The sequence below is a fragment of the Accipiter gentilis genome, chromosome 16 (assembly GCF_929443795.1).
Source record: "Accipiter gentilis chromosome 16, bAccGen1.1, whole genome shotgun sequence".
Taxonomy (NCBI): domain Eukaryota; kingdom Metazoa; phylum Chordata; class Aves; order Accipitriformes; family Accipitridae; genus Astur; species Astur gentilis.
The window spans coordinates 3,963,174-3,990,793 of record NC_064895.1 but is presented as its reverse complement, the minus strand read 5'-3'; the positions used below and the strand labels follow the sequence as shown (position 1 = coordinate 3,990,793).

Genomic DNA, 27,620 nt, shown 5'->3' with positions numbered 1-27,620 from the left:
ATTTGATAGGCCATCCTTGTGGACTGTGGTTAACATCCTGCATATAGGCATTCAAAAATCCATCTTTCTGAATCATAAGTAACTCTGAAACACATCAGGTTTGTGTCCTGACTTGGATCCACCAAAATCTTCCTGTGCTTAGAAACATAGAAAATATGTGTTTCCCACTTTTGAAACACTTATCTTCAACTACCTCCGTTATTTTCCAGGGTCTACTATGGAAGCAGTGTTTCCACCTCTGTCTTAAGTCCCTGCCTTTCTTTTTTGATTCTTTTCTTATGTGCTCAATGTACCTGTAGTACATACTACTTCCTGTAAGTAACAACAATGGATTTCAGGCAGTATTAGACCTTTGAACAATCTAGTTATGTTTTATTGGATTTTTTTTTGTCTGAAATATATATATACTAGCAGCAACATTGAACTCTGTGCAGGATATTTTAAATATGTTGTTTATTTATAAAATATGAATATTAGATATTCATCTCTTCCCGTTTCATTTCATTTCATTTCAGAAACATATGTTTACTATTAAGGTCTCAAAGATGACAAACAGGGCACAGTTCTTGCATAAGCAAACTTAAAAGCAAAATTATTCTTCCCAGTCTAGAAAAGTGGGTCTGAATCATCTCTTCTTCGTATAAATCTGCCTTTGACTAAGAGAATCTTTCATTGTTTCCAAGTGTCTAATTAACAAATGCCAACAAAGTTGTCTACCTTAAAGAAATGTTGCTTGTTTTTATAGTTTAAAGTCTACAACCTGTAAGTGTTCATTAATATTGTGGTTTTCTAAACATTGTCTACTGTTTTTAAATATGTAAACTCTCGGGAAGTGGGGTTCAATGTTTATAATGTGTTTATACAGGATTCTTGAGGAAACTGAGTGGAGCAGTGGGAAGGCAGACTGACTTGGAACTTCATTCCATTCCCAGTCTGAGAAACCCTACCAATATGTACTCTTAAAGGTGGCAAAACCCCAAAAATATTTTCAAAAATTGTTACCCAGATTAACTGAAATCTCAGACATTTACTTTGAGTCTTTGATAAGCAGCAAATTATTGTAAGATTTCTTGAAGGAAATTTCGGAAAGAGCCCTCAGAAGTGTTGGCATCCAGTCTAGTTTATCTTGGCATGAAGAATATTTGTAAGCAGGAGCAATTTGAATGGATAGTTGTAGTACATTTTTAAAAATGTTTTTGTCCCTTTGCATGCCCCTGCCCCCCTCAGTTTGAAGTGGCCTTTTCCCATGTTCTTACCTGTGTATGGTAATTTATGGCAGACATTCACAGTTTCAAGTATTGAAAGAGTTCTTAGCTGTACAGTAGTCAACTCATACTTCCCTTGGCCAGGTAGAAGCTAACCAGGAGCATCTACTACCCTTACTAGTACTCCAATTATTTGATGGAAGTCTCAAAACTGAGACTGGTCTCTGAGGTTGCCTTATGAGGTTTTCAATCCTGCATGGCACATCAAAAAGTAAAATTTATTAAGAGTTTAGCTCTAATTACTATTGGCACTTTGGAAAAAAATAATTAAGGCTTATCACATGGTTGCACATTGTTAGGTTTTGGGCAGCCATTAAGTAATGCACACATGAATAAATGAGTACTTCTACTTACAAACAAATTTAAAATAAAAAGTAAAACATTATAATAGTAATTCAAGTAGCCTGAACATTCCCTAAATATTAAGGGTCAACATTCCCTAAATATTAAGCGATCCAGTGAGAACCCACATATTAAAGCTGTTAATGCTCTTTTAAATAAAAAATATTATTTCTGAAGCAGCAAGTCTTTGAAATTCATCATAGAGAAAGCCAGAGGCTAGAGAAGTACCTTTTATTTTTGTAACGAATTTCCATTCTGGTATAGCTGAGTCGTAGGCTGTCAGAAATCCTGGCATTTCCTTTCTGTTTGCTTTCCTCAGGAAAAGGTTGGCAGCTTCCCAAAATAACAACTGAATAAGAACATTCTGAAGAGCTAAATACAAACGTTAAAATCCTGCTACCCAACCAGCTGCAGCCCACATGGCACTGAGAACAGAGCAACAACATCAATGGCAAGAGAAGAAAGGGCAGAGTAAGCTCCCAAACACGTTCCCTCCATCATGCCAAGCATTTTCTGTGCTGCGTTATGTGCTTCTCTGTAGGACCTCTGCCTGCTCCTGTTTACAGTGACAGAACACAGCTTGCTTGTTAAATACCAAAAGCGGTTTAGTTATTGATGGGAGCATTGCAAGCAGAAAGCAAGGTTTTAAAATTGAACGTTGTGAATTCTTGTTGCTTTAATCATGCATGACAGTTCTTTGCAGATTTATGTAAACCTTTTCTTGACTATGGTGCACCAGTCGCTGGGCAGCAGCTGTTTCTTTGCAGATCCTTTCTTCCAAGGATTACGTTTATAAGTGCTTCTTGGAAAGTCCCCACGAAGAATCCCCAGAATATCTCCTTCCCTCCTCTCATCTCTATGACTTGCTGAAACTCGATTCTTCTCGAAACTCCACACTTCTTCATGTGCGGAAGTAAAGCTTCAGAGGAATTATCACCTCTGCTGTTGGCCACAACGAAGTGGTGTCTCCTTTAATTCGGTCAGCTCAAGCTGAGTTCTTACTAATCCTTCAGCCAGAATAACAACTACCAAACCCATAGATACAGATCACATTTATAGAATTAATGTAGCTTACTCCCATACATTTTGCAAGATACTCACCTGTAAAATTCCCAGTTGCATGAATTTGAAGAGGTGACACAGAAGGTGTCTTTTTAAGATGGTACACGTATGACTTGCTAGCTCAGCCTGCAATGGCTTTCTGAAAGGTAATGCAGAAGGCTACTGTACATTCACTTTTCAGAGAAAACAATCTTATCTGCACTTCAGAGATCTTTTCTTTTGTGTTGGTTTTAGTTTCATTTGTAGAAGAGCTAATCCTGATCTTCTGATCTGCTTTTTTAGAGACACGGTAAGCTGCTCAAAAATTGCCAAATTGAGCAAAAGGCAGAATTGTCAGGTAGTTGTTAGAAGATGGTACATTGTAAAAAAATGGATCTTTCCAGTGTATTTCAAAGTTGAATCACATTCTTCTTCAGAGCTCCTGTTTTTACTGCCATATCATTCTTTGCTGCCAGAATCAGAACATTTTTCCCCGTTACTAAAAGCTAGAAAGTTCCCCTACCACACATCTTTCTTACATGTTTATTGAACAGAATGGATGAGGCTTCACCATGTAGGCTACACAGTTAAACTATTTATATAGTGCTTTATGTGGTTGCCTGCATTCATAATTTTCTGAGAATAGTTTGCATTGGTTTTCCATATTGTATTGCAGGAGATTTCTAGAATTTTAGTTTACCTTTGTTTTCTGGACAGTGACTCTTTTCTTATGAATTTTCATTGACGTTGAGCATGTCTAACATCCTGTTACAGAGAGAAGCTGTTGAGGTGATTGAAGATTGCTAGTGTACATGCTGAAGTTAATTTTTATTCCATTTAAACTTAGTTTTCACTTTCAAATGCTTATGTTGTGTAGGTGCTATATGACATGATAAACTGAGAATTGGTGATCAGAACAGAAGATGTATTCGGTTCTGAGGTGCACGCTTTTTGTATCCTCAGAATTGATGGTGGAAACATTTTGGAGCAGGAGGAGGAAAAGAGGATAATGAGGGTTAGGAGAGCTGGTTCTGAGGTAGTGTAGCTGCCTGTTATAGTGAAGTGCCAGAGTTCACCCTGTAGTTAATTAAATTGCTTTTAAAGAATGCAATAATGGAAGAACATTTCGAAGTACACTGTATGGTTATGGTCTATTGCTCTCTGAATGCAGTGCCAAGTTAAATAAATTAAATATGATCTCTGGGAGCCAATTTTGGTGATAATATACTACAAGTAGTGACATTAACTTCATGGAAGTTGCAGAAGTGTAAATCATCTCAGTATTTGTTCCATTACATTGGCACAGAAATTGTGGGAGAATGGATCATACTCAGATTTTTTATTACTATTTTTAATATTGTATCTAGGCTCTATATACAGAGGAGGGCTCCCCCCATTATAATGCTCTTTGGCACTTTATTTCAAGACTTCTGATCTGCTACATTTGCTGTGTGAGATGTCAGCAATTCAGCCCGGCCAAAGTTTACCTGAGATATTCAGGTGCAACTCGCAACGGTTTCAAAGTATGTTTTGCAATGGACAGATGTGTTGTGCAAAGCATTTCAGGGCTTTGTTCAATTTTGGAAATCAATAGGAAATTAATGAACTATCATCTTAGAAGCACTCTGGTGTTAGCAACAGTGCCAGATAGTAAGGATATCAGATGATTTATTAGGATGCTGTTAATACAAATTGCAGCAAGCATAAACTGGATCTAGACCCTCAACCATAAACAACAGCATAATGTAATTAAAAAAACCCCACAATAATTAGTGGGACATATTATATAGCTTACCAGTGGGAAGGCTGTCTGTGTTGATCACAAAATTTGTCCCTCTTTCTTTTGTGGTGCCTGAAAACCATCTAGTCAATTTGCTGCGTGTCTCCTGTTGCTAAGAGCAAGGAATGGAGTGCTGTACCTTCTTTCTGCACTGTTGCAAGTGTCATGACCTGCCTGCTCTCTGAGAAAGACCAGATTCAGATAGCACTGAGCCTCTGCCACAAGGAGATTCTCTCTAAAACAGAGATCTGTGAAAAGGAATTTGACTGGAGTACCAGGGAAAAGGTCAACGAAAACAAGAGTTAACATTTCTGTCTGAAATGTGGTTCTTTGGTCTTGGGGTGAGGAGGAGTGGTGGCATTCAAAAGCAACTGCACAGCAGTATGGATTTTTGTCATAGCATGCCCAACATAAGCCTCATGTAGGTTACAAGAAATCAATGCTCTTGCAGTGTAGGGTAGGTCTTTAGCATTATTCCCGACTAGGCTATTGGTATAATGGGAGGTGTCTCTTTAGTAAAGCCTGACCTAAGGAAGAAGTTGCCTTAGAGGATTCCTCTTTTTTACTCTTTATAGCAAAGGGGTTGTTAATTGACACACTCTGCAAGATATCCCTTAAAGAATTATAATTAGTGCTTGTGGAAGGAGTGAAGATACTGGGATAATGAAACTGTCAGTAGTTCACAAAATAGACTTACAGCGCACTATCAGTAAAGGCCTTTCATTACACCTATGACTTAATTTCAGTACACACCCATTAAAGGGGTTGATTTTGATGTCCTAAAACTGAGCTATGAAGATTAAAACCCACTGATTTTTCTTACCAAAATTCTTAGCAAAAATGGGAGAAGTAAAGCAGAAAAACTCCTTTACTTCTCAGTATTCTTTATTTATAGACTCTGTTTTCTTTGAGCCTCACAGCAAAGTTTATAATTACAACCAAACATGGCAAAATTTGCTTGGATGTTGACAATGATGGGAGCGGAGATCTCTGAATCGTTAAACTGCAGACTTTGTCAGTTGGAAGGGACCTCAGGAGGTCTCCAGTCCAACCTCCTGCTAAAAGCAGGGCTAGCGATAGGATCCGACCAGGTTGCTCAGGGCTTTATCCAGTTGGGTCTTGAAAACCCCCAAGGATGGTGACCGGACAACCTCTCCAGGCAACCTGCTCTACTGCTGGGCTGTCCTTGTGGGAATAAGAGTTTTCCCCTATATCCAGTCAGAACTGCTCTTGTTTCAGTTTGACCATTGTCTCTTGTCTTGCCTGGCTTTGTGTCTTTGACACTTTTCCTGTAAGGCACTGGGGACTGCTGAAAGATTCCCTCAAGCCACCTTTGCTCTGGACTGAACAAACCCAGCTCTTTCACATACTCTTCACAGGGCAAGTGCTCCAGCCCTGAACATCTTGGTGACCCTCCCCCAGGCCACGCTCAGGAGATGTTTAGTGATAGATGTATTCGTACCATTGGGATTGGCAACTCCTTTCTATATAAGCCTTTGAACAACTAGTTTCTGAAGGTAAGAACCATTTAAGCAGTTGCAATGCATGTCAATGGGCCCAAACTCAACGGCTGGCCCTGTAACATGATAGATAACAGAACTGAGCATCAGCCTCCATTTAGTCGTGTAATACCCAGTGTGGTGTCATGTCACCATGTACTTAAGCTCCTGTGTTGCAAGAATCTGCATAATTTTGCAGAGTATTTCAGCTATAACTGTTTATTTTAACTTTCAAAGTATGTGTGTGTCTGTCTTTCATGAATCTTGTCACTAGTATTTTATGTGGGAGTGAGTCATTTCCTGAACTTGGGGATTATTAAAGACTTTTAAAGAATGAAAAAACTTGGTATTAAAATGATTTGATAGTTTAGAGATAATGAGTTTTAAAATGTTACTTTACTCAATACTGTGCAAATTAAATAAAATACATCAACTTACCAAAAAAAAAAAAAAAAGTGTTTTAAAATTCTTGCATAGAAATAGTGCTACTCAACAAAATTATACTTTTCTGCCTATACTTAAATGTTTCTAAAATGTTAAAGTAATGTGTGAAGCTTTACTGTTCTATTGCAAACCATAGTCTTAGTGTCAAGACAGTAGTAAGAATAATAGAATATGGCTCTACTGGTGCCTTCATTTAAATTGATAAAACTATCGGCTTTACTAGGAGTAATTTTGTTCTTATTGACTTCAGCAAATTTTCTTCTTCTGTAAGGATGCCACTGAAACCAAATTTTAACCTTAAAAAGCATTCACCACTTTAAAAAAAAGAATTGTTAGATAAGATGAAAAGATTCGTAGCAACAATCTAAGATTATTTAAATTTCATTTTGGGGGACAGGACTAGTATAAAAAATTTCTTCTGCACTGTCTTCACTTTAGTTGATCACTGATATCTTCTATCTAATACCAAATCAGGTGGTGGTAATTCACTCTTGCTGTGCATAATATCAGTGTTACCTGATATTATGCACAGGAAGTATCTATTCTGCCAACTATTTTCTCCTCCTTGAAATTGTAAAATGTTTAATTATTCCCAGCTGAGGGTTATTTTTGATCACGGTGATAATCAGTTTCTCAAAGTTTGGAAAGTTCTTCCAGAATTCTGGTGCTCTCAGGAGAAAACTGCTGCACCCATCCAGTGTCCCCTGCATGGTTGGATGGCCTTTGTATTTCCTATAAAAACAGTGGTGCTTGCTTTTGAAAAGACCTCTGCATTTTGGAAAACAAATACGCTTTGGAAAGAAAATGGCAGTTTATAATGAAGCCTACTGTACGACACTGGAGTGTTCTGCCTTGGGGGATTGTCTTGACACAGGATAGTGTTATTATACCCAAAAGAAACAGAATTTGTGGAACAGGCAATTTTCTGACCTATTTTCTGCACTTTGAATTCCATCCATTTTTCTTCCTTGGTGGATTTCACTGTTACGTGGCTTCTTTTTATAAGTATCAGGGTGGAAATTAGTTCTACAATTGCAAAAACAAATGTAAAACCACAGTAGTGAAATCTTTCTTCCACAGTGATGCAGCAACTAACTAATCCTGCAGCTGTTGTTACATCTTTAATTAAAGGTAGATACACATTACAGAATACCTCTTTTGAAGTAACTTCCTAGTCTTGGTCTCCTTAATCCATCAAAACTTGGGACCCTGAATACCGTATTGGCTTTTTCATTCCCCAAGCTCAATACTCCCTTCTGCTGCAAAGTAGGCAAATGTATGGGGAAATGTACCCCCGCAGCCCCTGAAAAAAAAAAGTTTAATACATTTAAAAGTCAGAATATTCTGTGACTTTTGTGGAATCCACTCTTTCTGCATCCAAATCTATAGTTTATGATCAAACTACTAGTCTGATTTATAGAAATCAGTATACAGAAATGACCTTATCACTGTAAATGACTTTTTACTTATGCATGTTTTTCATATGCATTGTTCAAATTTTGCACTCTACTTCCTCCAGCGATCAAGCCTAATTATGTTTGTGTTGACTAGATTAATTGAGTGTTTCTAAGAGTGAATGGGCGGGCTAATGAGGGCATACAATAGGAGTCATCTTTGGTCACCAGGGAATGCAAAACTGGATGTCCAGTTGGTTGTCAGATCACGACTGTGGCTTTGCATACATGTCCTTAAATCTGGTGAGGATTTTTCAGGTAGCACAAGCTTTAGGTTTCAAAATGTAATCCCTATTCCTACTCTGGAAGTGAAACCTACTTTTTCTTGCAAGACTACTTTGATGCATTGTGGAACACTAAATGGTTTAAGAACAATTCTACTAGTGAAGACAAAGAGGGTTTCCCTGTTCATTCCCACATTACGATGTACCTGCATAGTAGTGCACATGCATCCCTCTCATGCCACCAAGTTACTGGCCTCCTTGCCTATGTATTTGTTACTCTCCTCCCCTCTTCATGAAGATAGATATGGCCATTCTAGGCAGTGTTGGTTTTTAGTTTTTATTATTCATTCGTGGTTTTTCTGTATATTTCCAGTATATTAGTCTTTGCGACCACAGATGCTGCAAACAAATTAGCATCATAGATATCTGCCATAGGAAAATGTTAGAATGATTTTTGCAGGCTGTACTGTTGATTTTGAATATTTCATGTATTCATGTCAGTGTACACTAATGAACCCATTCAGGATTTCTCTCTTACATTTAAATAGATCCTTGAATGTAATGAGCACCTATTTCTAAAAGATCTGAAGAAAAGGAAAGGTTAAGAAGAAATTAGGGAGTTCAGAGGGAGAAGGACACAGGTAGTGAAACAGAACAATTTGAGAACAGACTTTCTTCTTTGGTCTTTTTCTTAACACACTTGATCTGTCTTGGCAGATTTCTGCTCAGACGTAAGTGAAACAAGACAGATGAATAAATAGAGTCGCCATGTTCATTTATCATTGTGTATCTCAGAAACAAGACCAAGCAGAAGGTGCAGTCTGAACGTGACGAGGCCCTTAGTGTCAAGATAAACTTTTGTGGTTTTCAGTCTTTCCTTTCAAATTTAGATAAAGAAATTTGTACTGTTAAAAATCACATTTAGGTTTTATTTTCAAATAGTCAGTAAAATGAATGAGGTAGTACGTGGGCATATTACCTAAGATTTTTGAAAAATTTGAATTATTTCATGCTATGCAGTTCCTCTCTGGTGGATTTGTAAAGAGTTTTTATTACCAAGTGACATGTTATGTTAAGTCCAAGTCCTTTCATTTTTACTACTTCAGGAGCTGACGTTGTTTTGGGTTTTTTTTTTTTTTGTATCTCAGCTCTGATTAATATTTCTAGTATTTTAAGTACATTTGGCATAAGTGGGTCTTTTAGTTCTAAGCAGGTGGGATTCAAAAAAGTTAATTCAGATGACTGACTGGAGACAGAACTTTTACCTAGGTGGGTGCAGTAGCATCTGCCACATTTTGTGATTGAGGTAAATGTTTCTGTTCCAGAGTAACATGAGTGATTGTAACTTAACAAATACACCGCTGAAGTTGAGGTACAGGTAGTTTAAAGATTAGTGAAAATCATAAAGCATGTTCACTATCAAGCCTTCTCTGATACCTGTGAAAGGTTTTGTTTGATTTGAATTTGTACCTGAGGCATTTCACTGGAACTTTTCATGAAGATTTTAGTGGATGGGAATATTATCTTTAAAAATTAAACAGATACATGCTCTCCCTCTGTTAATTTCCTCTAACGCTTCAATACTAGTTCTTCCCAAATTGCTAATGATATGTCAGTAGTATATAATCTCCAAAACACCATTAGCAGGACATTGCTTTTCCCAATCAGAAATACTTACTTTATCCCCGTAGGTTGAAGGGCATCAGTAGCTGGTGTTCAGCACTCTAATCTTCTTGAACCAAACTCTCACCAGCTGAGGAAGTTTCATCCCAGTAAGAGTACTGAATCATTAGGGATTCTGAAGTCCTCAACTCCTCCAGCTCTTCAATGTCTCATTATCGACTCCTTCAAGCTCTTGAGCCTTTAGCTTTAGAGAAGGTGGTGAAAGATGAACAAGCCCCTTGTACAAAAATGTACACTGCACTTATATTATGATGGTTTAATTTTTTCCACTGTATTCATATTGCTGTTTCCCCTTTTCCTCGTATAACCAATTGCTACGCACACCCACAACACAACTTTCTGCCAGACTTTGGTACTTGTGACTGTCATGGTTTAAGCCCAGCTGGTAACAAAGCACCACGAAGCCGCTCATTCACTCCTCCCCACTGGCCCCGGTGGGATGAGGAGGAGAAAATATAAAGAAAAGATCATGGGTCAAGACAAGGACAGGGAGGGATCACTCACGACTTATGCTCACAGGCAAAAGGCAGTCTCAACTTGGGGAAGAAACAAAATCAATTTAATTTGCTACCAATCAAATCAAAACAAGGATAATGAGAAGTAAACCCAAACCTCAGAACACCTTCCCCCCACCCCTCTCTCCTTCCCAGCTCAACCCCACTCCTGTTTTTTTCTCCCTCCTCCCCCCGGCGGCGCAGGGGGACGGGGAATGGGGGTTGGGGTCAGTTCCTCACCCCTTGTCTCTGCCGCTCCTTCCTCCTCAGGGGGAGGATTCCGCACTCGGCCCCTGCTCCACCAGGGGGTCCCTCCCATGGGAGACAGTCCTTCACGAACTTCTCCACCGTGGGTCCTTCCCGCGGGCTGCAGTCCTCCAGGCACAGCCTGCTCCAGTGCGGGCTCTCCCAGGGAGCGGCGGCCATCTTGGGGGGCATCCATCCCCCTGCTCCGGCGTGGGCTCCTCTCTGCCCCGCTCCTCCTCCCCTCCTTCCTCACTCCCCTCGGGATCTGCACAGGGGTTCCTCTCCCGTTCCGATCCCCTCACTCCCTGCAGGTTTGTTCCCCTTCTGAACTCTGTTCTCCCAGCAGCGCTACCGCCGTCACTGACGGGCTCGGCCTGGGCCAGCGGCGGGTCCGACTTGGAGCCGGGGAAGCTTCTGGCAGCTTCTCACAGGAGCCGGCCCTGCAGCCCCTGCCCCGCTACCAAAACCCCACCACACAAACCCAAACCAGTGACACATGTCACACAAGCAATCACCTGACTTCTCAAAAAGAAGATCCAGTGGTCTTGAAAAGCCTTCCAGGTGAAGTGGTACCACATGGAAAAATTGTACCTTTTTGATGTGTAAAAAATATTTGTGTGTTAGCTGCCCAGTGCAAGCTTCAGTGAAGAGTTTTAAATATATTTTTATACAACACAATAATTTGTGTCTTTTCTGTTTTATTCAGGTCATTGCCATTGTTATGGATATGTTTACAGATGTGGATATCTTTAGAGAAATTGTGGAGGCATCTACTAGAGGGATTGCAGTGTATCTCCTGCTTGATGAGTCAAACTTCAGTCACTTTCTGAAAATGACGGAGAAACAAGGCTGTCAAGTTCAGAGGCTCAGGGTAAGGCTTCCTGTGTTCCTGTTCATGAACATTCACTACTCATTCTTCCACAGCCTACTGAAAAGGGAATATTATTCAAAAAGTGATTATCAAATACTGCTTTTTCAAATTCACTAAGAGGTATAAATTAGGTAAGCTCCCAGCAGAACCTTCTCTACAAATGTTTTTCCCTTTAGAAAGACTGTTGCATTTTTCATGTGTCAAAACGAGAGTATTTGATAGAATGACATAATTTTTCATATGTTATTTGTAAAATAATTTTCCATTCTTATATATTTAGGAATACTACATTTTGGAAAACTTAAATTCTTTTTGCTTTCTCTTAAAGCAGCCTGCAAACAGAGTCATAAAGCACACTTCATTTTATGAGCTTTTTCTTTAAAGTTATTATCTATTATAATACTTTAAAAGACCCAAGATTCTATTTTATTACTGTTTTCCTGAAATCTGTATTATCATGTATTATCATGAAATATGTATTATCATATCTGCATCATGTTTTAGAGAGTGTTATTTTTATACATGAAATACATAATTTCATCCTCTAAGAAAGATAACAAGACTAATGTTTACATTTTTCACAAGATGTCCTGTGTCACCCTAATATTTAACAGGGAATAGAATACAAACCATGAGCTGCACTGAACTAATGTAAATGGTTCATAAATACTTCCAGATTTACTGTACTAGCACTGAAGAAGTTCCAAGGACATTGCCAGAGTTTCTTTGCAAAGCTCTTAGCACAGCCTTGGCTGAACTTTTCATATAGTTCCATTTGCAATTCCTTGTTTCTGTAGCTAGTTAGGCTGTGTTTGCTCCTGGCAAAAATAATATGAAAACTCTTCTTAGCAGCATGCATTTTAAGAACCCAGACCAAAAATCAGATAGAGGTGTGGTGTATTTGTGAGGATAAAGAAGGCTTTTTGTTAGAATTTTGGAGCAAACCTGTATTTTATACCACTTTTTGCTCTGGAGTGTTGACTTAGGTCCTTAGAAGTATTCCCACACCACTTTCCATGCCTGATTCTTGTGTATGTGTGTGGGATTGCCCTCTGGTGGCCTAATAAACAGAGCTAGGGGAACTTTTGGAAAGAAAATATTAAAAATGTGTTGTGGGTCTGTCAACACTGGTCATGATTGCCTTCATGAAGTCAGCATTTGGCAATATTTCCACACTCTGGAACTTGAGATACCACCATTCGCTGATTACCTGGGTTAACTATGCCATAGAGGTTGCAAAAAATGGTGTATGTCTTTTTATGGCATGAGTTTTATCCTCCCAAAATAAATTAGGAGCATGTATTTCAAGTGATACCTCAAAAAATGCCATAGTATGCATTTTCAGATTAATTCTGTGCATGTGTATCTACAGCTGTTTCGAAAGCTTGACTTCTTTTGGGTGGGTTCAAGGTTGTCTTTTAATATGGTTTATAGACCTACAGGCATTTATACTGCGGTGGAAAGAATTAATGTACATACATTAGAGTGGATTTTGTATGGATTAGTGTGGATTGGAGAGTTTAGACTTGGCCTCCAAAGTGACATTATGTATTATGTGTTTCTGTTTCGTAATGATGGGAGAAGTAAAAAATTCATCTTTACTCTGCAAGGTTTACTTAAAATACTTCAAGTTTATCAGAAAATGAAAAATATATGCCAAAGAGAGTTGTGTGCCGAGTTTCCAGTTTAGCTTGTAATAAAGCTGTTCAAATTAATGGTCTTCTCATCCAAGTGCTACTCCCAGTTGCTCTGGGAATAGAAGCTTACTACTCCCACAGTAATTCTCCGGTGCCTTTCTTGAGGATGAAGAGAAACTGCCGGTGACTATGGAAGAACAGTCAGTACTTTGGAGAAGTTGTCTCCCTTTCTTTTTCTCCCATTGCCTCAAGGTTCACAAAAAACAAACCATCTTTAACTTTTTGTGCTCTTGGGTTTTGGTCCTCCCCTTCTGTTCGTATGGATCTGTTTCTTTTCCTCAGGCTGTAGCACCAGCAGCACTGGTCTTGTTATTCTCTGGCATGATGTGGTTCAGTCTTGCAGGAGTATGGCAGACACTCCTCATGCCATGCACTCCTGATGAGGAGCGTCTATAAAACTTCTGACTCAACGTCTTCTCTGGCTCTTTTTCTCTTCCTTTGGGTCAGTAAAAAATGAGATGCAGTGATAAGCGAGACTGCATTTTTAAATTCAGATTTAGAAGTAGTCAGTAGTCTGTATGGAAAAAAAAAGAGGATTTTATTCATAAATCTACATTAAATGTCTGTGCAGACATTTTTTCTCATCTGTAGTCTGATCAGGACATGTTTCCCTCTTCATTGAAAGATATAACTGAAAAAATTGAGTGACTATATATTCTGTGATTGTTATGTGGATTCTGTATAGGAGAATATGAAATCAGGGGTCTGCTAGGAGCTTCTTCAGTCTTCCCCACAGCATTTCTTCTTGTGGGTTGGTTTTTACTTAATGTTCACCTTAAAGTCACCAGTGGAACTCAACACAAATAAACAATTCCTTTTTTATACTTTCTTATTTCTCTTTCCCCACTTTCATTTGTCTGTTTCCTGACTGTCCTACATTTTTCCCCATTAATTAATATCTCTTTTCTTCTTGTCTCTATCTAAGCTTCTTTTGATTAACTTTTTCTCCAGTCTGACCTGTTGTTCAGTCAGTAATTCCTTTGCATAGAAAGATGAGGAGTCATTACAGATTCTGACTTTTTTGCAGTGATTTTTCAAAAACTAATAGCTAAATTTTTCGACAGATGCTTTTTTTCTACTACTGACAGGTGCTGCAGCTAACTATGAAATAGATTTGCACTGCAAAATGCAGCACTGAGACAACAATCCCCAGAACTACCAAAATGCTCAATGTAGTAACTTCAATAACTTGATTTTGGATTAGAAAGAATGTACCAGTGTAGGCAATGTTGTTTAATGCCTAAGAAGTCAGTCAAGCTCCTTAGCTCATGCCAGATCTTCGTGTTTTATTTGATATGAGGTGAGGCACGTGGCAGAGGCTCAATGCTCTGCAGAAACCTATTTTTACTTCTCTGGCAATAATGAAGAATCCTCTTGCTACAGGAGGGTATTGAAAGCAATCTGGCAGCAACTGTTTATCACCTGATACTCCTCTCAGTATTTTTAATGAATTGCAGGAATGAGAAAATGGAACCACTAATGAATTGATTTTATTTTCCTTTTGTGAAGTCTACTCCCAGATATGCATGCTTAAATGCGTAGTAGGAGCTGCTCGTGAGACCTGATTGCTGCCTGTTTTTTCTCACCAGTATTATCAAAATCATCAAAAGTTTTCTAGTACTTCCAAGTCTAAGTCAAATTTTGTTTTTCAATACAAGTGCACAGCACAGTGTCGTATCTGCGAGCAAACTTCTGTGCTAAGGGACTCCAGATTCCAGTGGAGTCATTGAGGTTTTGTCTTCAATGGTCATTGAATCAGATCGAGGTTAGAATAGAAGCGAACTTGAAAACTACTTAGCATTTGTACACCAACTATTATCTCTTACTAAGAAGAGAGGCCCAGATTAATAAATAATATTGGTAATGATGAACAATATGAGAAATGTGTGGTTTTTTCCTTTAAAGCTGTTAGGCTAAGTATTAGGTAGACATCCATTTTCTTCTTTGTGCATTTTCTTGAACAGCAAGTATAGGGTGAGTAATTGAACACTAATAAAAGCAAACTCTACAAATAAGAAGTGCTGAAATGAAATGTTTGAGACCAGTATATTCACTGTACTTATCTGTCATATTGGAGGGGTTTTACTGATGAAAATAAGTGTGTAATGTTGAATTATACTTCAAAATTTTAAATCATGCTTATGTGGCTCTCTCTGGGAAGATAGTGGTGCAGTTGTACCTAAAAAGAGGTTAGAGCTTGTTTCCTGTTCATCATTTGGGTGTCATTTAACTGGATGGCCCTGATGGCCATCCTTAAACTGCAGCTGCTGGATGTTTCAAATGTCCCGAGTGTCCTACCTACAGCCTGCTTTTGGAGGGGGGAGAAGATCCTGTGTCTGCCTTCAAAAACCTCCTAAAACATCAAGTTCTTGATTAAAGTATTATTCCATATGCCTCCACTAGCAGTCACTGACATAAACATGTTACAGGACCAGTCAGACTTTCTGTTTGACTCACTGTGGCTGATCTTACGTACGTTTGTGTGTCCCATTGGGCTAGCTTGGTTCCTTCATTATGTGTGGGTTTTTTGGTTTCTCATTTGCTCAGGATTTTCTTCTCAGGATTCATAAATGAATTATTGCTTTACCCACAACGATGCAGTGATCAGTGACATGCTACTCTTAGCAGGGGAGTCCTCTAGCCTGAGGATGAAATGAAGTAGGAAGGTGAAGCCCAGGATTTGATACCAAATGGGGCTTGCAATTCAGTATGTATATATTTACTGCTTCTAATCCCAAGTGGAACACACTGTTACTATATGTCCTCAAATACTGTCTGTATTTGGGGCGATTATTCAAAGTATGCATCCCTAGCACCTAAAGAGCGGGTTTGAAGTGGGTGAAGAATGCCAGATGAGCTGTGGAGGAAAAGGAAGTGTGATGTGAGAAAGGTGAGCATGATCCCTGGCACATGCCTTTCTAATGCCATGTTCCCATCTGTTAGTGGATGACCTACCAAGACAGGGAAAGAGTGGAGGATTAAGGAAGCAGGACGGAAAAACTGCAGGAGGAATAATACTGAAGAGGAGGAAAAGAAAAAGGAGAACAGAGGAAGCAGTGGCTACGATTTTTTTTAAAAAAACAGCAATTTAATGTAAATTTTATTCCTTTTCTAGATATGACTACTTGAAGTTATATTTCAATTTAGGAGTACCTAAGGCAAAGGATTTTTTTGTATAGTACGGTAATTTGCAAGCCATTAGCCTTGCTTGTGCCTCTAGCATTCCAGATTCCCAAGTGATATCCCATCCAATACCAATCAGGCCTTATCTCAGTAAGATTTGATGTGTTCAACTGGCATATCTTTAGGCCAGCATTACTTGTTAGGGTTATTTGAAAAGGTATAAGCTGCCTCTCAAGTTACCTTTTTCAAATTATAATGACATAAATATAATTTAATATAGTTACATAGAAATCTGACATACAAAAATGATTGCATGGTATATAGAGTTGGGTAAAACAATCATTGAACTAAATGCAAATTTCATGACTAATTCACAAAATTTTATTTTATAGTAAATAAGGGTTTACTATTGTGATAATCTTTAGAATGGGTAAAGTCCGGTATTTTCTTTTTTTTCTTTTTCAGGAATTACTTTTTCCACACTATTTAACTTTCAAATCAAAACTTTTTATTTAATTACTTTTACTTGAAGCTTGAGTAGCTGCTGGAGAAAGAGTAATTTTCTTCAGTGGGATTGGCTTGCTCAAAGTTCAACAAAAACTGCACTGGAAAAGCAGGAAAATTTACTTTCATTGATAAGAAAACTTCTAATCAAAGTGCAGAAAACTTGAAAGACACAATGCTAGATTATGAAAGGTGATTAGCAGGTAGAGATGCAAAATTATGTTAACCTCCCATTCAATAATGTAAATTGGATTGTTATTGATTCTTTCTTAGCAGTCCCTGAAAATAGACCTAAGCATCCACCTGTCTTTTCACTTTTAAAATTTTTACTTTTTAAAATTTTACAGCACTTCTAGATAATACTTTTTCTATTTACCTAACTAAGAGATAAACTTTACCTTTTATATTTGTAGCACATTTGCAAGACATTTAGGTCACAAGTCACAAACAAAAGTAATTTTTAAATGCTGTCTTTGTACATTTTTACTGAGTTGCATTTTTGTTCAAACACCTCTTGACAAAAATGCTAAGTAAAAACTCACCTAATAAATAAATAAAATTTAAAGAACTTGGATAGCTTGAGTCAAACCGTAATTTGCCAACTCAGCAGCTTTTAAGTGTAACTCTTGCTTCTTTGATTTGATTTTTCTTGTGACAAAAGTTTGAAGATACCAACAGTGAAATATATACTGATTTCGAAAGCATGTGTTATTTGGAAGTGTGCTATCATTTCATAGAGATTTTCTCCTAATTTTTTGTATTTTCTTTTTTGGAGTGACAAAGTTCATTGGATTGTCATAGAAACTGTCATTAAAACTCCTACAGCCTTGATCTATTAGAACTTAATATTTTTTACGTAAATGTGTAAGTGGTCCCATAGACATAAAGTTTTATGTAACTGTATAGCAAACTCGGTCATACTTTATAGGCTGTAGTCTTAAATACTTTTGTAAGTTTAAACATCTCTACAGCTTTCCGAGGAGTGGAAATGGGGAGGGAGTCTTCTCCCTGGAATCCAGCAATAGGGCACATGGGAATGGTTCAAAGCTGCACCGGGGGAGGTTTAGACTGGAAATGTAGAAGCATTTGTTTACCAAGAGAGTGGTCAGACACTGGAACAGACTTCCTAGAGAGGTGGTCGATGCCTGTCAATGTTTAGAAGGCATTTGGACAATGCCCATCATAATATGCTTTAACTTTTGATCAGACCTGAAGTGGTCAGGCAGTTGAACTAGATGATGATTGTAGGTCCCTTCCAACTGAAATATTCTATTCTATTCTATTCTATTCTGTTCTATTCATTTTATCCCCCTGATTTTGCTGTATTTACCCTCTACACAGTCTTATCCATTTTGCCTCATGAACAGCCCCAATCCATCTGTATCTGGCCTTTACAGAGCACGTCTGCTGTGATTTTCAGCCTGTCCTTGTAGCAGTCCCATGAAGCAAGACATTCCTCTGTATTCACAAGTCTTCCACTATTTCCATATATACAGTCTATGTAATAGTCATATAGACTCTGTTTTCCTACTGCCAATGCTGAACTATGGATTTCACTCCTACTGGAATACTTGTAAATTAGCACAAATTAGCGTTGCTAGAACAAATATTGCAAGGCTAGAAACTGTAGTAAGTATTGTGATCATTCACAGCTATATTCCAAGCTATTTTTATGTCTTGTGAAGAATTTTGTATTTCACAGCCACATGAGGTAGATACTGTAGGTTGCTTTGCGTTGAATATAAATTTTCTTTTTTTCTGTAAATAAATACCTTTCTGTAAGTTTCTGATAAATGCATTTTTTTTCCTACGTCCATGTAAGAACTTCTTGAAAATTCTTATTAGTATAGTCCAGAAGGTGTTGTAACACTTCTTTTGAATTATTCTATTTCTAGGAGCTTAAAAAAACAAGTGATGGTAGAGAGAAAAAAAAAAAAAGACACTGACTCAACTGAATCAATTTCATCCACAGTCTGGGAGAAAAAAATTGACCGCATTTTTGAGATCCATCATGGAAAATTTCCACAGTGCAATTTACTGAGTTTGCATGAGTAAAACATGAAGCTTCTTAATGGAATTCAAACTTAACTGCTGTATAGAGTTTGTGCTACCTATGCCTGTTGTGATAGCATCTCTGAATTTAGAAATGTGATTGATCCCATGGTGCAAAGCTGATTGAGAAATCTTACTGGTGGTAAAACTGCAAGCGATTCTGGCACCAGGTGATATCATTCAGTGGATCATCTCAGAGTGGGGTATCTGTGTTTGTAGATCTAGCAGCCGTCTTTAAAAGAAGAGTGATCCTGGCTCTTTAGATGTTGTCTCTGATTAGCTGAGATGCTTAGAAATCTTCTAAATATTGTACATCAGATGATGAAAGATTTATTATTTTTTTTACAGTACAAAACCTCCTTCTCTTGTTGAAGACTTCTTGTGCCAGAACCTCATTCTGGGAGTGGTGGCTATGGAAAAGTGGAATTTCATTTTTTCTGTGGCCCAGGGAATCTTATCAGTCTTGAAGACAAAGCAATAACCTACCATTTTGGGTTCCTAGGGTACAAGTTTGATCAGAGTTTACTTCCCTGCAGAGTTTATTAATATGCAATGATAAAACTCTTCTATTGTACCTCTGTCTTTTAAAGCCCTAGATGCTAAATATGGAATATAGTATACCAACTAAAGTATTTCAATTGTGTTTTTCAGAACATGAGGGTACGGACAGTAAAAGGACAAGATTACTATTCTAAAACAGGAGCAAAATTCCATGGAAAAATGGAACAAAAATTTATTCTTGTTGACTGTAAGAAAGTCATATATGGTTCTTACAGGTAAGGTCAGTCACCGAGGTGTCCATAGAAAACCTGTTGTCTCAGTACCTCTCCTATTGCATATTTGGTTTTTTTCTATTTCTGAAAATTCTTCCAGGGAACTTCATGGGCAAATTTTATTATCTTTTCTGTAATTTAACAAGTTATCATAGATACTTATTGCTAACTAGCCTAACATGGAGCCAAATTTTCAGATCTTTTATTAGTTTTTCACAAATAAGAAATCAAGGATATAGTTTTTGCTACAGCTGGAGACTTGCTAAAAAGGGAGAAAAATCCTGATTAGTTTTATATTGTCTGAATTATTCTTGTTTAACATTCACTCCAGAAAAGGCTGCCAAAATTATTTCATAAGCTCTCTTGGGTAGTTCCTTCTCACAATAATCTTCTAAAGCTAACTTAGACTTATTCTGTGGCACTCTGTAGTGTATCATGGTCAAATTCAGAATTGCCCAAGTTAAGTTGACATAGTCTCTCTTCATATTTGACTAAGTTTCTTTATTCCACTTTCCATTTTATTTCCAGTGTATGTGTGTGAAGCATAGGCTGAAAGAACTTACAGCTTTGCAGAGCTGGAAAAAAACTAAGTTAAAGCAGGGACAGTTTTATCTCACACATTATTAAATATTTTCCTTCTTTTCATGCTACACTTGTCTCCTTTGGCCTACTGAATTAATTTCTGCCAGCATATAGCCAAGGTGCCACATCCACAGCCACTGACTTTCATAGACTACCACCACTGTAAGCTTTCAAAAATCTGGCTTTTTATTTCCTCTGAGTCTTGGCCAGCCCCAAATTCAGACTGATGTATATAAATGGTAGTGAAGTAAGTGACAAGTTCATAAATGAATCAGTGTAAGAGAGTCCAGGGAGAGCCTGCCTGCTTTGACATCTACACACAGTGTTAGAGTCTGTGAGAATGTGATAGTTTTTCTCATTTCACCTTGAAAAATAACACTGCTTTAAGACCTAGCACCACAGGGACTGGAATCATCAATTTCTGTAGAAGTTAAGCTTGCTTTGTAAAAGAATCCGGTGATTCATAACAGGAAAGATGATTCTTTCTGAATTCTTGCTCTCTGAACTCAATTCAAATTATAGGGTTTATTCAAATATTACAAAATACATTATTCTTAATTGTGAAAATTAATAGAAAAAACTTATATGGCATGATTTATTTTAATTGCAGGACACTATTATTTCCTGTAAAATACAAAACTAACAAAATAAATAAAATGAAATCACCAAGCTATTTATGTGAATACAAACCTATTTTCTAACATCCAGAAGACAAACGCAAATAAAACAAGTTCATTGATTTAATTTTTTCACTTTTTTCCCCATGAAAATAGGGTTGCGAAACAGATTTTTTCTTTGTTGTAATCTACAAATTTCATGCTTTCAACACCATGATGTTAGGCTTGTTGAAAAATCCCTAAATGTACACATTAATGTATTTTATCTCATTTTGTAGCTGTAACGTAGCTGTAGCTACTTAGTTTTGAACCTGTGTTCATTCAGCTTTTCTAAGTAGAGTAGAAAAGGAGAACATTTCCTTCATCAGAATGTCACCATTGGAATTAAAAGAAATGTTTTATCCAATCTGGTGTGCATAGTAGAAAATGTAAACTTTTTAACAAATCTGAGGTGCATCTTTTTGAAAATGTGTTTAGAGTGAAGGACATTCAGACCTGTTGAAGCAATTCTGCATATTATTTCAAATGTATTTTTTTTCACAGCATAACCACACATTAATATTCTCTGACTCAGGACTAAATGCAGTGGGTCTAGTCAATCCTGGCTTAGTCTTTGTAGAGGTAATTTTGCTCCATTAGGTATTTGTACTCCACTGTTCTACATTTGTGAATACTTTTTTGCAATATCCACTTTTTATAAGGGCAATTATGTAGTTATAGACTCATTCCTGCTCCCACTGAAAGCAGTGGAAAGTCTCCAGCTGAGTTTGACTGGTATGAGATTAGACCTTCCAAATCCAAATTACATGAATCATGCCCACAATTTATTTATTTATTTAGAAAGTATTTGTGCGAAACCCAGGTTTATGTGAAAACTTTCTTATCAAGAAGGACCAGTGTAATACTTTAATTCAAAAGAACTGTTTCTAATGGTCATTTTGTTCTTCTTTCAGCTTTATGTGGTCATTTGAAAAAACCAACCTCAGTATGGTTCAAGTTATCACAGGACAGCTGGTTGAATCCTTTGATGAAGAGTTCAGGACACTATACGCCCGTTCTTCTGTTCCTAGTTCATTTGCCCCAGAATTAGTGCGGGTAAACAGTCGCAGGACACTCTGGGATAATGATACATACCAACACTCAGTGTCTTCCTTGGCTTCAGTTTCTAGCCAAAGAAACCTTTTTGGTAGGCAAGACAAGATTCACAAGATAGATCCTGTTTGTTGGAAAACTCATGGAAGATACGCAGTAAATGAAATAGATAAATATGGCTTGAGAAATCAAGCCTATAATAAACAACCATTTCATCCAGGTTTTAATATGCAAAATCCAATCCAGCAGTATCAACCCAGTGAAAAAAATGAGCACTGGAAGAGACATAGTTATGCTGGGGAGAAGCCAGAAAGGACACCTTACCTATTGCTCAACAGAGCTATTAATAGAGCCAACAATCCATCAAATACTTGGAAAATGCCATCTGATAGCCTTAGTATCGTTTCTTCATTACGAGGAGGATATGCAAATAACTACAATACACCCCAGCAAAGTTTTGCCGATCAGTTTTCACGACCAAAGGTAAATCTTGCAGAGAGAAACTCAATTGTACGGAGGTCTTTTAATGGGACAGATAATCATATCCGCCATCTGCAGCAAAGGATGCCAACCCTCGAACACACAACTAAATCATTCCTACGTAACTGGCGAATTAAGTCATATTTGAATGATCAATCAGATTATCCAGTAGAGTCTAATGGCTCAGCCTTGGGTGACAGATATGATAGCTATGACACAGCTGAAAATATTAAAACTCATGCGCTGTATTCTCATTCTCGCTTACGATCATCATTGGTGTTTCAGCCAACTTTACCTGAACAGCAGGAAGTAAGCAGCTGTGCAAGTTCTTCAAATTCAACTATAATTGGGTCAGAGGGAAGTGCAACACCTAAAGGGACATCTAATCATGCTCCAAGTGTGGAAAATGGAACAGGTAATATTTTAGAAGAGCTTAGCACAAACGTCCCAGTTAAATCAGATGCACCAAAAAACCACAGAATTCATATTGCAGACAACACAAAACCTAGTGTAAATTCAAATGCAACCGGCGACTCGTCTCTCTACTTGTACACAACACTGCGTGCAGACAAACATGCAGAAAATTTGAAGAACCTTCAAAATGAAAATATGCTAAAAAGGAGAAGTTTTCCCATGTTTAATTCAAAGTCCATATTAGACCCTGGTGCCAACAAACATGCATCCAGTTACGTTTACAGCACACTGACTAGGCATAGACTTAAGGAGCCAGTTAGTCCAAAACTTCCAGAAGATACACTGAAGAGCTCTAAAAGTTTGCACAGTGTGACCAACCACTTGCCACAGGAAGAAAAGAACCTCAAAGGGGAGCTAAAGAGCCCGACTGCTAGCAAGGCGATCTCTATGGCTGCTCTCTCTGAAGCTAGCAAAGAGGAGTCTTGTAAGGATTGCACATCAAAGAAAGAAAGTAAGAATTCCCCAAGTTTTCTAAAGAAAGGATCCCAGAAACTGCGGTCGCTTCTTAATCTCACCCCAGACAAGAAGGAAAATTTGTCAAAAAACAAAGGTCCTGCCTTTTACAGAATGTGTAGTAGTTCTGACACATTGGTTTCTGAAGAAGAGAATCAGAAACCAAAGATTTCTGAGAATAAGACAGATTCTTCCCCAAGGAGAAAGAGAAACACATCATCAAATTCTCAAGGTAGCTTGAACAGAAGTAAAGAAGATGTCACCGGGAGCCCAACAAAGTCTCCAAAGTCTCCAAAGTCACCAAAACCTCAAAAACCTCCATCTGATGAAAGCAATAAAAAGTGTCCTCTCTTGTGCCCCCTTGAAAGTAAGTTCATAGAAACTGCAGGAGATGCCTCTACCCCAAGGTTTAATACAGAACAGATTCAGTATCAAGACGTAAAGGAAATCACCACAAATACTACTCCCGAAAGTGCCCCTCTTTCTGCTCTTCAAAGAGCAAGTTCAATGACACCACAGCTGGCAAGCTCAAAACGCCAAGAGGAGCTAAGATGTCGTTTGAGTGAAAGGCGTGTTTATAGCCGCTTTGAGCCGTTCTGCAAGATGGAAAATGCTAACCAACCTGCAGGAAATGCACCCAACAGCAGTTCACATCTCTCAGATATCAAAAGCAAGACCTTAGGGAACAATTACGGCAGGAGTAATCACATGGTCAGCTACAACTCAACTGCTTACCATCCATTGCAGCCTAATGAAAATAAGCTGAGAGGATTTATGCAAAAGTTTGGGAACTTCCTACATAAAAACAAGTAAAACTTTTGTTGATTATGTTGAAATACAGCAAGAGTAGTGAAGCTGAGCATAATCTTAACTGAACCAGACTGATGGGCAACTTTTGTAGAGCTTACTTGGGTTTCTTCCTGGGTCTAGGACATTGGAATGAATGTACATATTTTTACATACTTATCCTAGAATTGTGATACTTAAGTCTTTACAGAAATTCTGTGTCCAGAAGATGTCTCAAGGGAGTTGTTTATAGTGTTTATATTGTAAGATTAATTTTATACATTTTCCTTGTGAAGAAAGTACTTACTAGCATATTGTAAGATTAAGTGTGGAGAAAAAAAGATGGAGGATGTTTTTAAACTTCAAATAATACTGTTTCCAAAGAATTGGCCTTTAAAAGTAGGATAGCACTAGGAATAGTGGCTTGCATTTTTTCAGCATTTATGTACACAAATGATAAACACAAATGTTAATGCATTGCATGTTACTTATCTTTAAACTAATTTTTGAAAATGTCTTTTAGGCTTCGTCTTGTTAATAATTTAGCCCATAGCATCTATCGAACTGTTTGGGCAGCAGATGGATCTATCTTACTTTATTGAATTTTCCATGTAATATGATATTTTTCTGAAGTATTTGGCACACAGATCTTAAAGTGACCTTAATCTGAGTTTTCACAGACTTGTTTACATGGATAAACTAGTGTGAATGTAGAATGAACGTTAAAAAAGCTATTTATAAAAAAGGTGCCTTGAACATAACTTACAACTACTTTAAATTTCAATGGGTTAATTACATTTGTATAACATGCCAGTATTCTGTAATGTATTCTAAAAATAGCATTTTGTTACATTTTTCTATTTGGTGTTTCCAAAAAAAATTGTCTGTGGACTTCCATTTCTCAGGTAAGTTTTTGAGTTTCACATGCAACAGTCTGTTTTAAATGTCGCCAGATATATTTGCAACTTTGGCTTTAATAACCTATTTTTTTAAATAACATTGCAAGTGCTTAGACTAGGCATATGAGGGAGATTGCAAGCTCAACCCTGCAATGCTGCCTTATGTCAGGACGAATATTACAAGGCTGGGAGCAATTGGGCATTTAAAAATGAGTTTCGTAAAAGTCACCGCATCAAACAGTAAGGCACCTCTCCTAAGCCGAAGAAAGTATCAGTGAAGAGTGACAGCAGCAAGTGTTTAAACTTGATGAAGTTATTTAGGCACCTAACTGCAGTCTAAGGGACACATTTTTGTTCATCTGAGCCTCTCGGTCATAAAAAATTTCCTTATATTAAGTGATGATGCCAGGTTAGTGCTTACAAAAAACACAGGCAGGTTGATGTGTTTGGGCAGCAGCATGGCATCTACTTCTCCTCTGCAGTGTGCAGCCAGAACATCCAGCTGGTTCATGCCCTTCTGGATGGGGAGTTTGTCTCATAGAAGAATGCCGTAACCATTTATCTGCAAGATGCTCTGTGACAGTTTTGTTCCAAATTCAGAAATTTGAGAAAATCAATTGCTGAAAGCTTGTATTTCTTATACAGGGTCTTCATGTTTCAAGAACATGTTTTAGGAGACCACTTCACTCAGACCTGAAGGGTCCTACAGTGTTCTATGGAGGAGTCCCACTGTGAAGTTCTTGGCTTTGTTCTTTAGAAAGAAACGTCCAAAAAGCACTTCATGCACCAGCTAGATTGAGTTCATTTGTCTCTTCTACTTGTGGCCCTGGGAAAAGATTTTATATGGAAACCTACTTCTCACTGAGAATCTGCTCTGGCTCCTGTGAACTCACCATAGTTACTGTCAGGGATTTCAGCGAAGCAGTTTCAGCTTTTTATTCAAACTGTTTCTGGGGCAACCTTATTAGGCTGATGCATCATATCAGTAACTGTTTCACTGTGGGGATGGTATTTATTTATGAGAGTGACAAAGGCTTGCATCTCAATCCTCTGCTGAAAGTTTAGGTGTCCCCTTTACCTGTGACCGCAGAAGAGATGTTATGAATTTCTTGACGAACACTGGTGACTTTGTTCACTCTTTTGCTATAGTTAGTATTTTTTCCCAAATGAACATCTGTACTTAAATACTCTGCCCCAACAGAGGTAGCATTTTCAGACCCAAGGCAAAGAGTGTCTTCTTAGTACTCCAGGCACATTTTCAATGCAGGCCCAACATAATACCACAGCTACACAGCCAACAGCAATGCAATACTGTACTTTATAGAACTCTTAATATATTTCAGCAGGGCAGATGGTTATGCAGGATAGTGCCTGAATTAACAGTGCAGCAAAGGAACTTAATCAAGACACAGGTGGTGCTAAAAATGGTGGGGGTAGGTTATAGGAGGATCTTTAGTTTTCCCTCATATGCTTACAAGCTCTGACATACACTTGTAGACAGTACTATATTTGGGAAGGAAATGAGAGGGAGAACAAGGGTCTTGGGGCAAGTTTTGAAGTGACAGTGCTTTCCATTTTGTAGTAAACTTTGGGAAATCTATTTTGATACAGTCTGGAAATATTTTACTGTATTATTCAGAGTGCTAATTAGGGAGTCCTGAGAAGGCAGATATTTTAATTTACCAAGAAATCTATGTTTGTAGATTTATACTGCTGTTTGTACCTACACAGATTAAGAGCCTTCAGTGAAGAGCCTGCTCATAGACTTTAGGCAAGAAGAATCACAGTAGAACCAGCTCTTTTTTTCATTTTCGGGTCTCTCCTCACAGATCCTGCATAGGAATGTTGCTACATTAAGGCCTGATCCGAGGTTAATTGAAATGAATGCCAAAGACTGCCACGGACCTCAGTGGAAGTAGGATCAGGCACTTAATGTACTGACACCACTATTCTAGGGACGTTACAAGACCCAGTGGTGAGGCTCTGATGCCGCAGGAAGAGGAGCCCAATGCCCTGCCTGCAGTTGGGGTTTTGGAGGTGGGGGAGCACGCTGGGGAGCTCCACTGGTGGTGCAAGGACCAAACAGTGTTCCCTCCAGAATTGTGTTAAAGGTGGGAAAAACAGCGCTCACCCAGTCCTGTCTGATGTGCCTCATGTCTCTGTGGGAAACCAGCTGTTCACAAAATAGAAAGGAAAAGTAGGGCGGGGGGGGGGGGGGGGAGGGGGGAATTACCTGCATCAGTGAAGAAAAAGGATTTACACGTTTCTGGAGGGAAAAATAAAGTTTATATTTTTGCACTTCCTTTTCTCAAGCTTGTCTTGATGTTTCTGCTTTTCCAAGGTGATGTATTTTGTTCAATGTGTCCTAAAAGCGCTCTGCACGTCGCAAGCTTGTTACACCCTGCACACACCCAACGCCCTCCCAGTTTTGTAAGGCTGTGAAGTAATAGCTGTTGCCGTCTGTGACGGTCATTTGGCCAAATGACTTGGGAGTTGTGAAACCCATAAAAAATGATGTGTCATTTCTACATTAAATAAAACTCTATTGGCACCATAATAGATGTAGGAGGGTGGCTGTGCAAAAGCTGATCAGTTTTGTAACACTGAGCGTGGCCCTCAAGACCACCATTGGCAGCAGCTGGGAGATACAAGCTCCTCACATGGTGCCCGTTCAATTCGTGTCATAAATAAACCACCCCTACATACGGTCATAATACCCAGTCAATCAATTGCTTCATTTCATCA

The 27,620-nt window shown here is 38.2% G+C and overlaps 1 protein-coding gene across 1 annotated transcript in view; it reads left to right on the top strand.

Annotated features, from left to right (window-relative positions):
* FAM83B (family with sequence similarity 83 member B) overlaps positions 1-24,003 on the top strand; it is a 50,201-nt gene extending 26,198 nt beyond the window's left edge. Inside the window, exons 3-5 of the mRNA XM_049819362.1 lie at positions 11,179-11,343; positions 19,371-19,495; positions 21,645-24,003. Coding sequence (XP_049675319.1) covers positions 11,179-11,343; positions 19,371-19,495; positions 21,645-24,003 — 2,649 coding nt within the window. The remainder of the gene's footprint in view (positions 1-11,178; positions 11,344-19,370; positions 19,496-21,644) is intronic.
* The last annotated feature ends 3,617 nt before the right edge of the window (positions 24,004-27,620 follow it).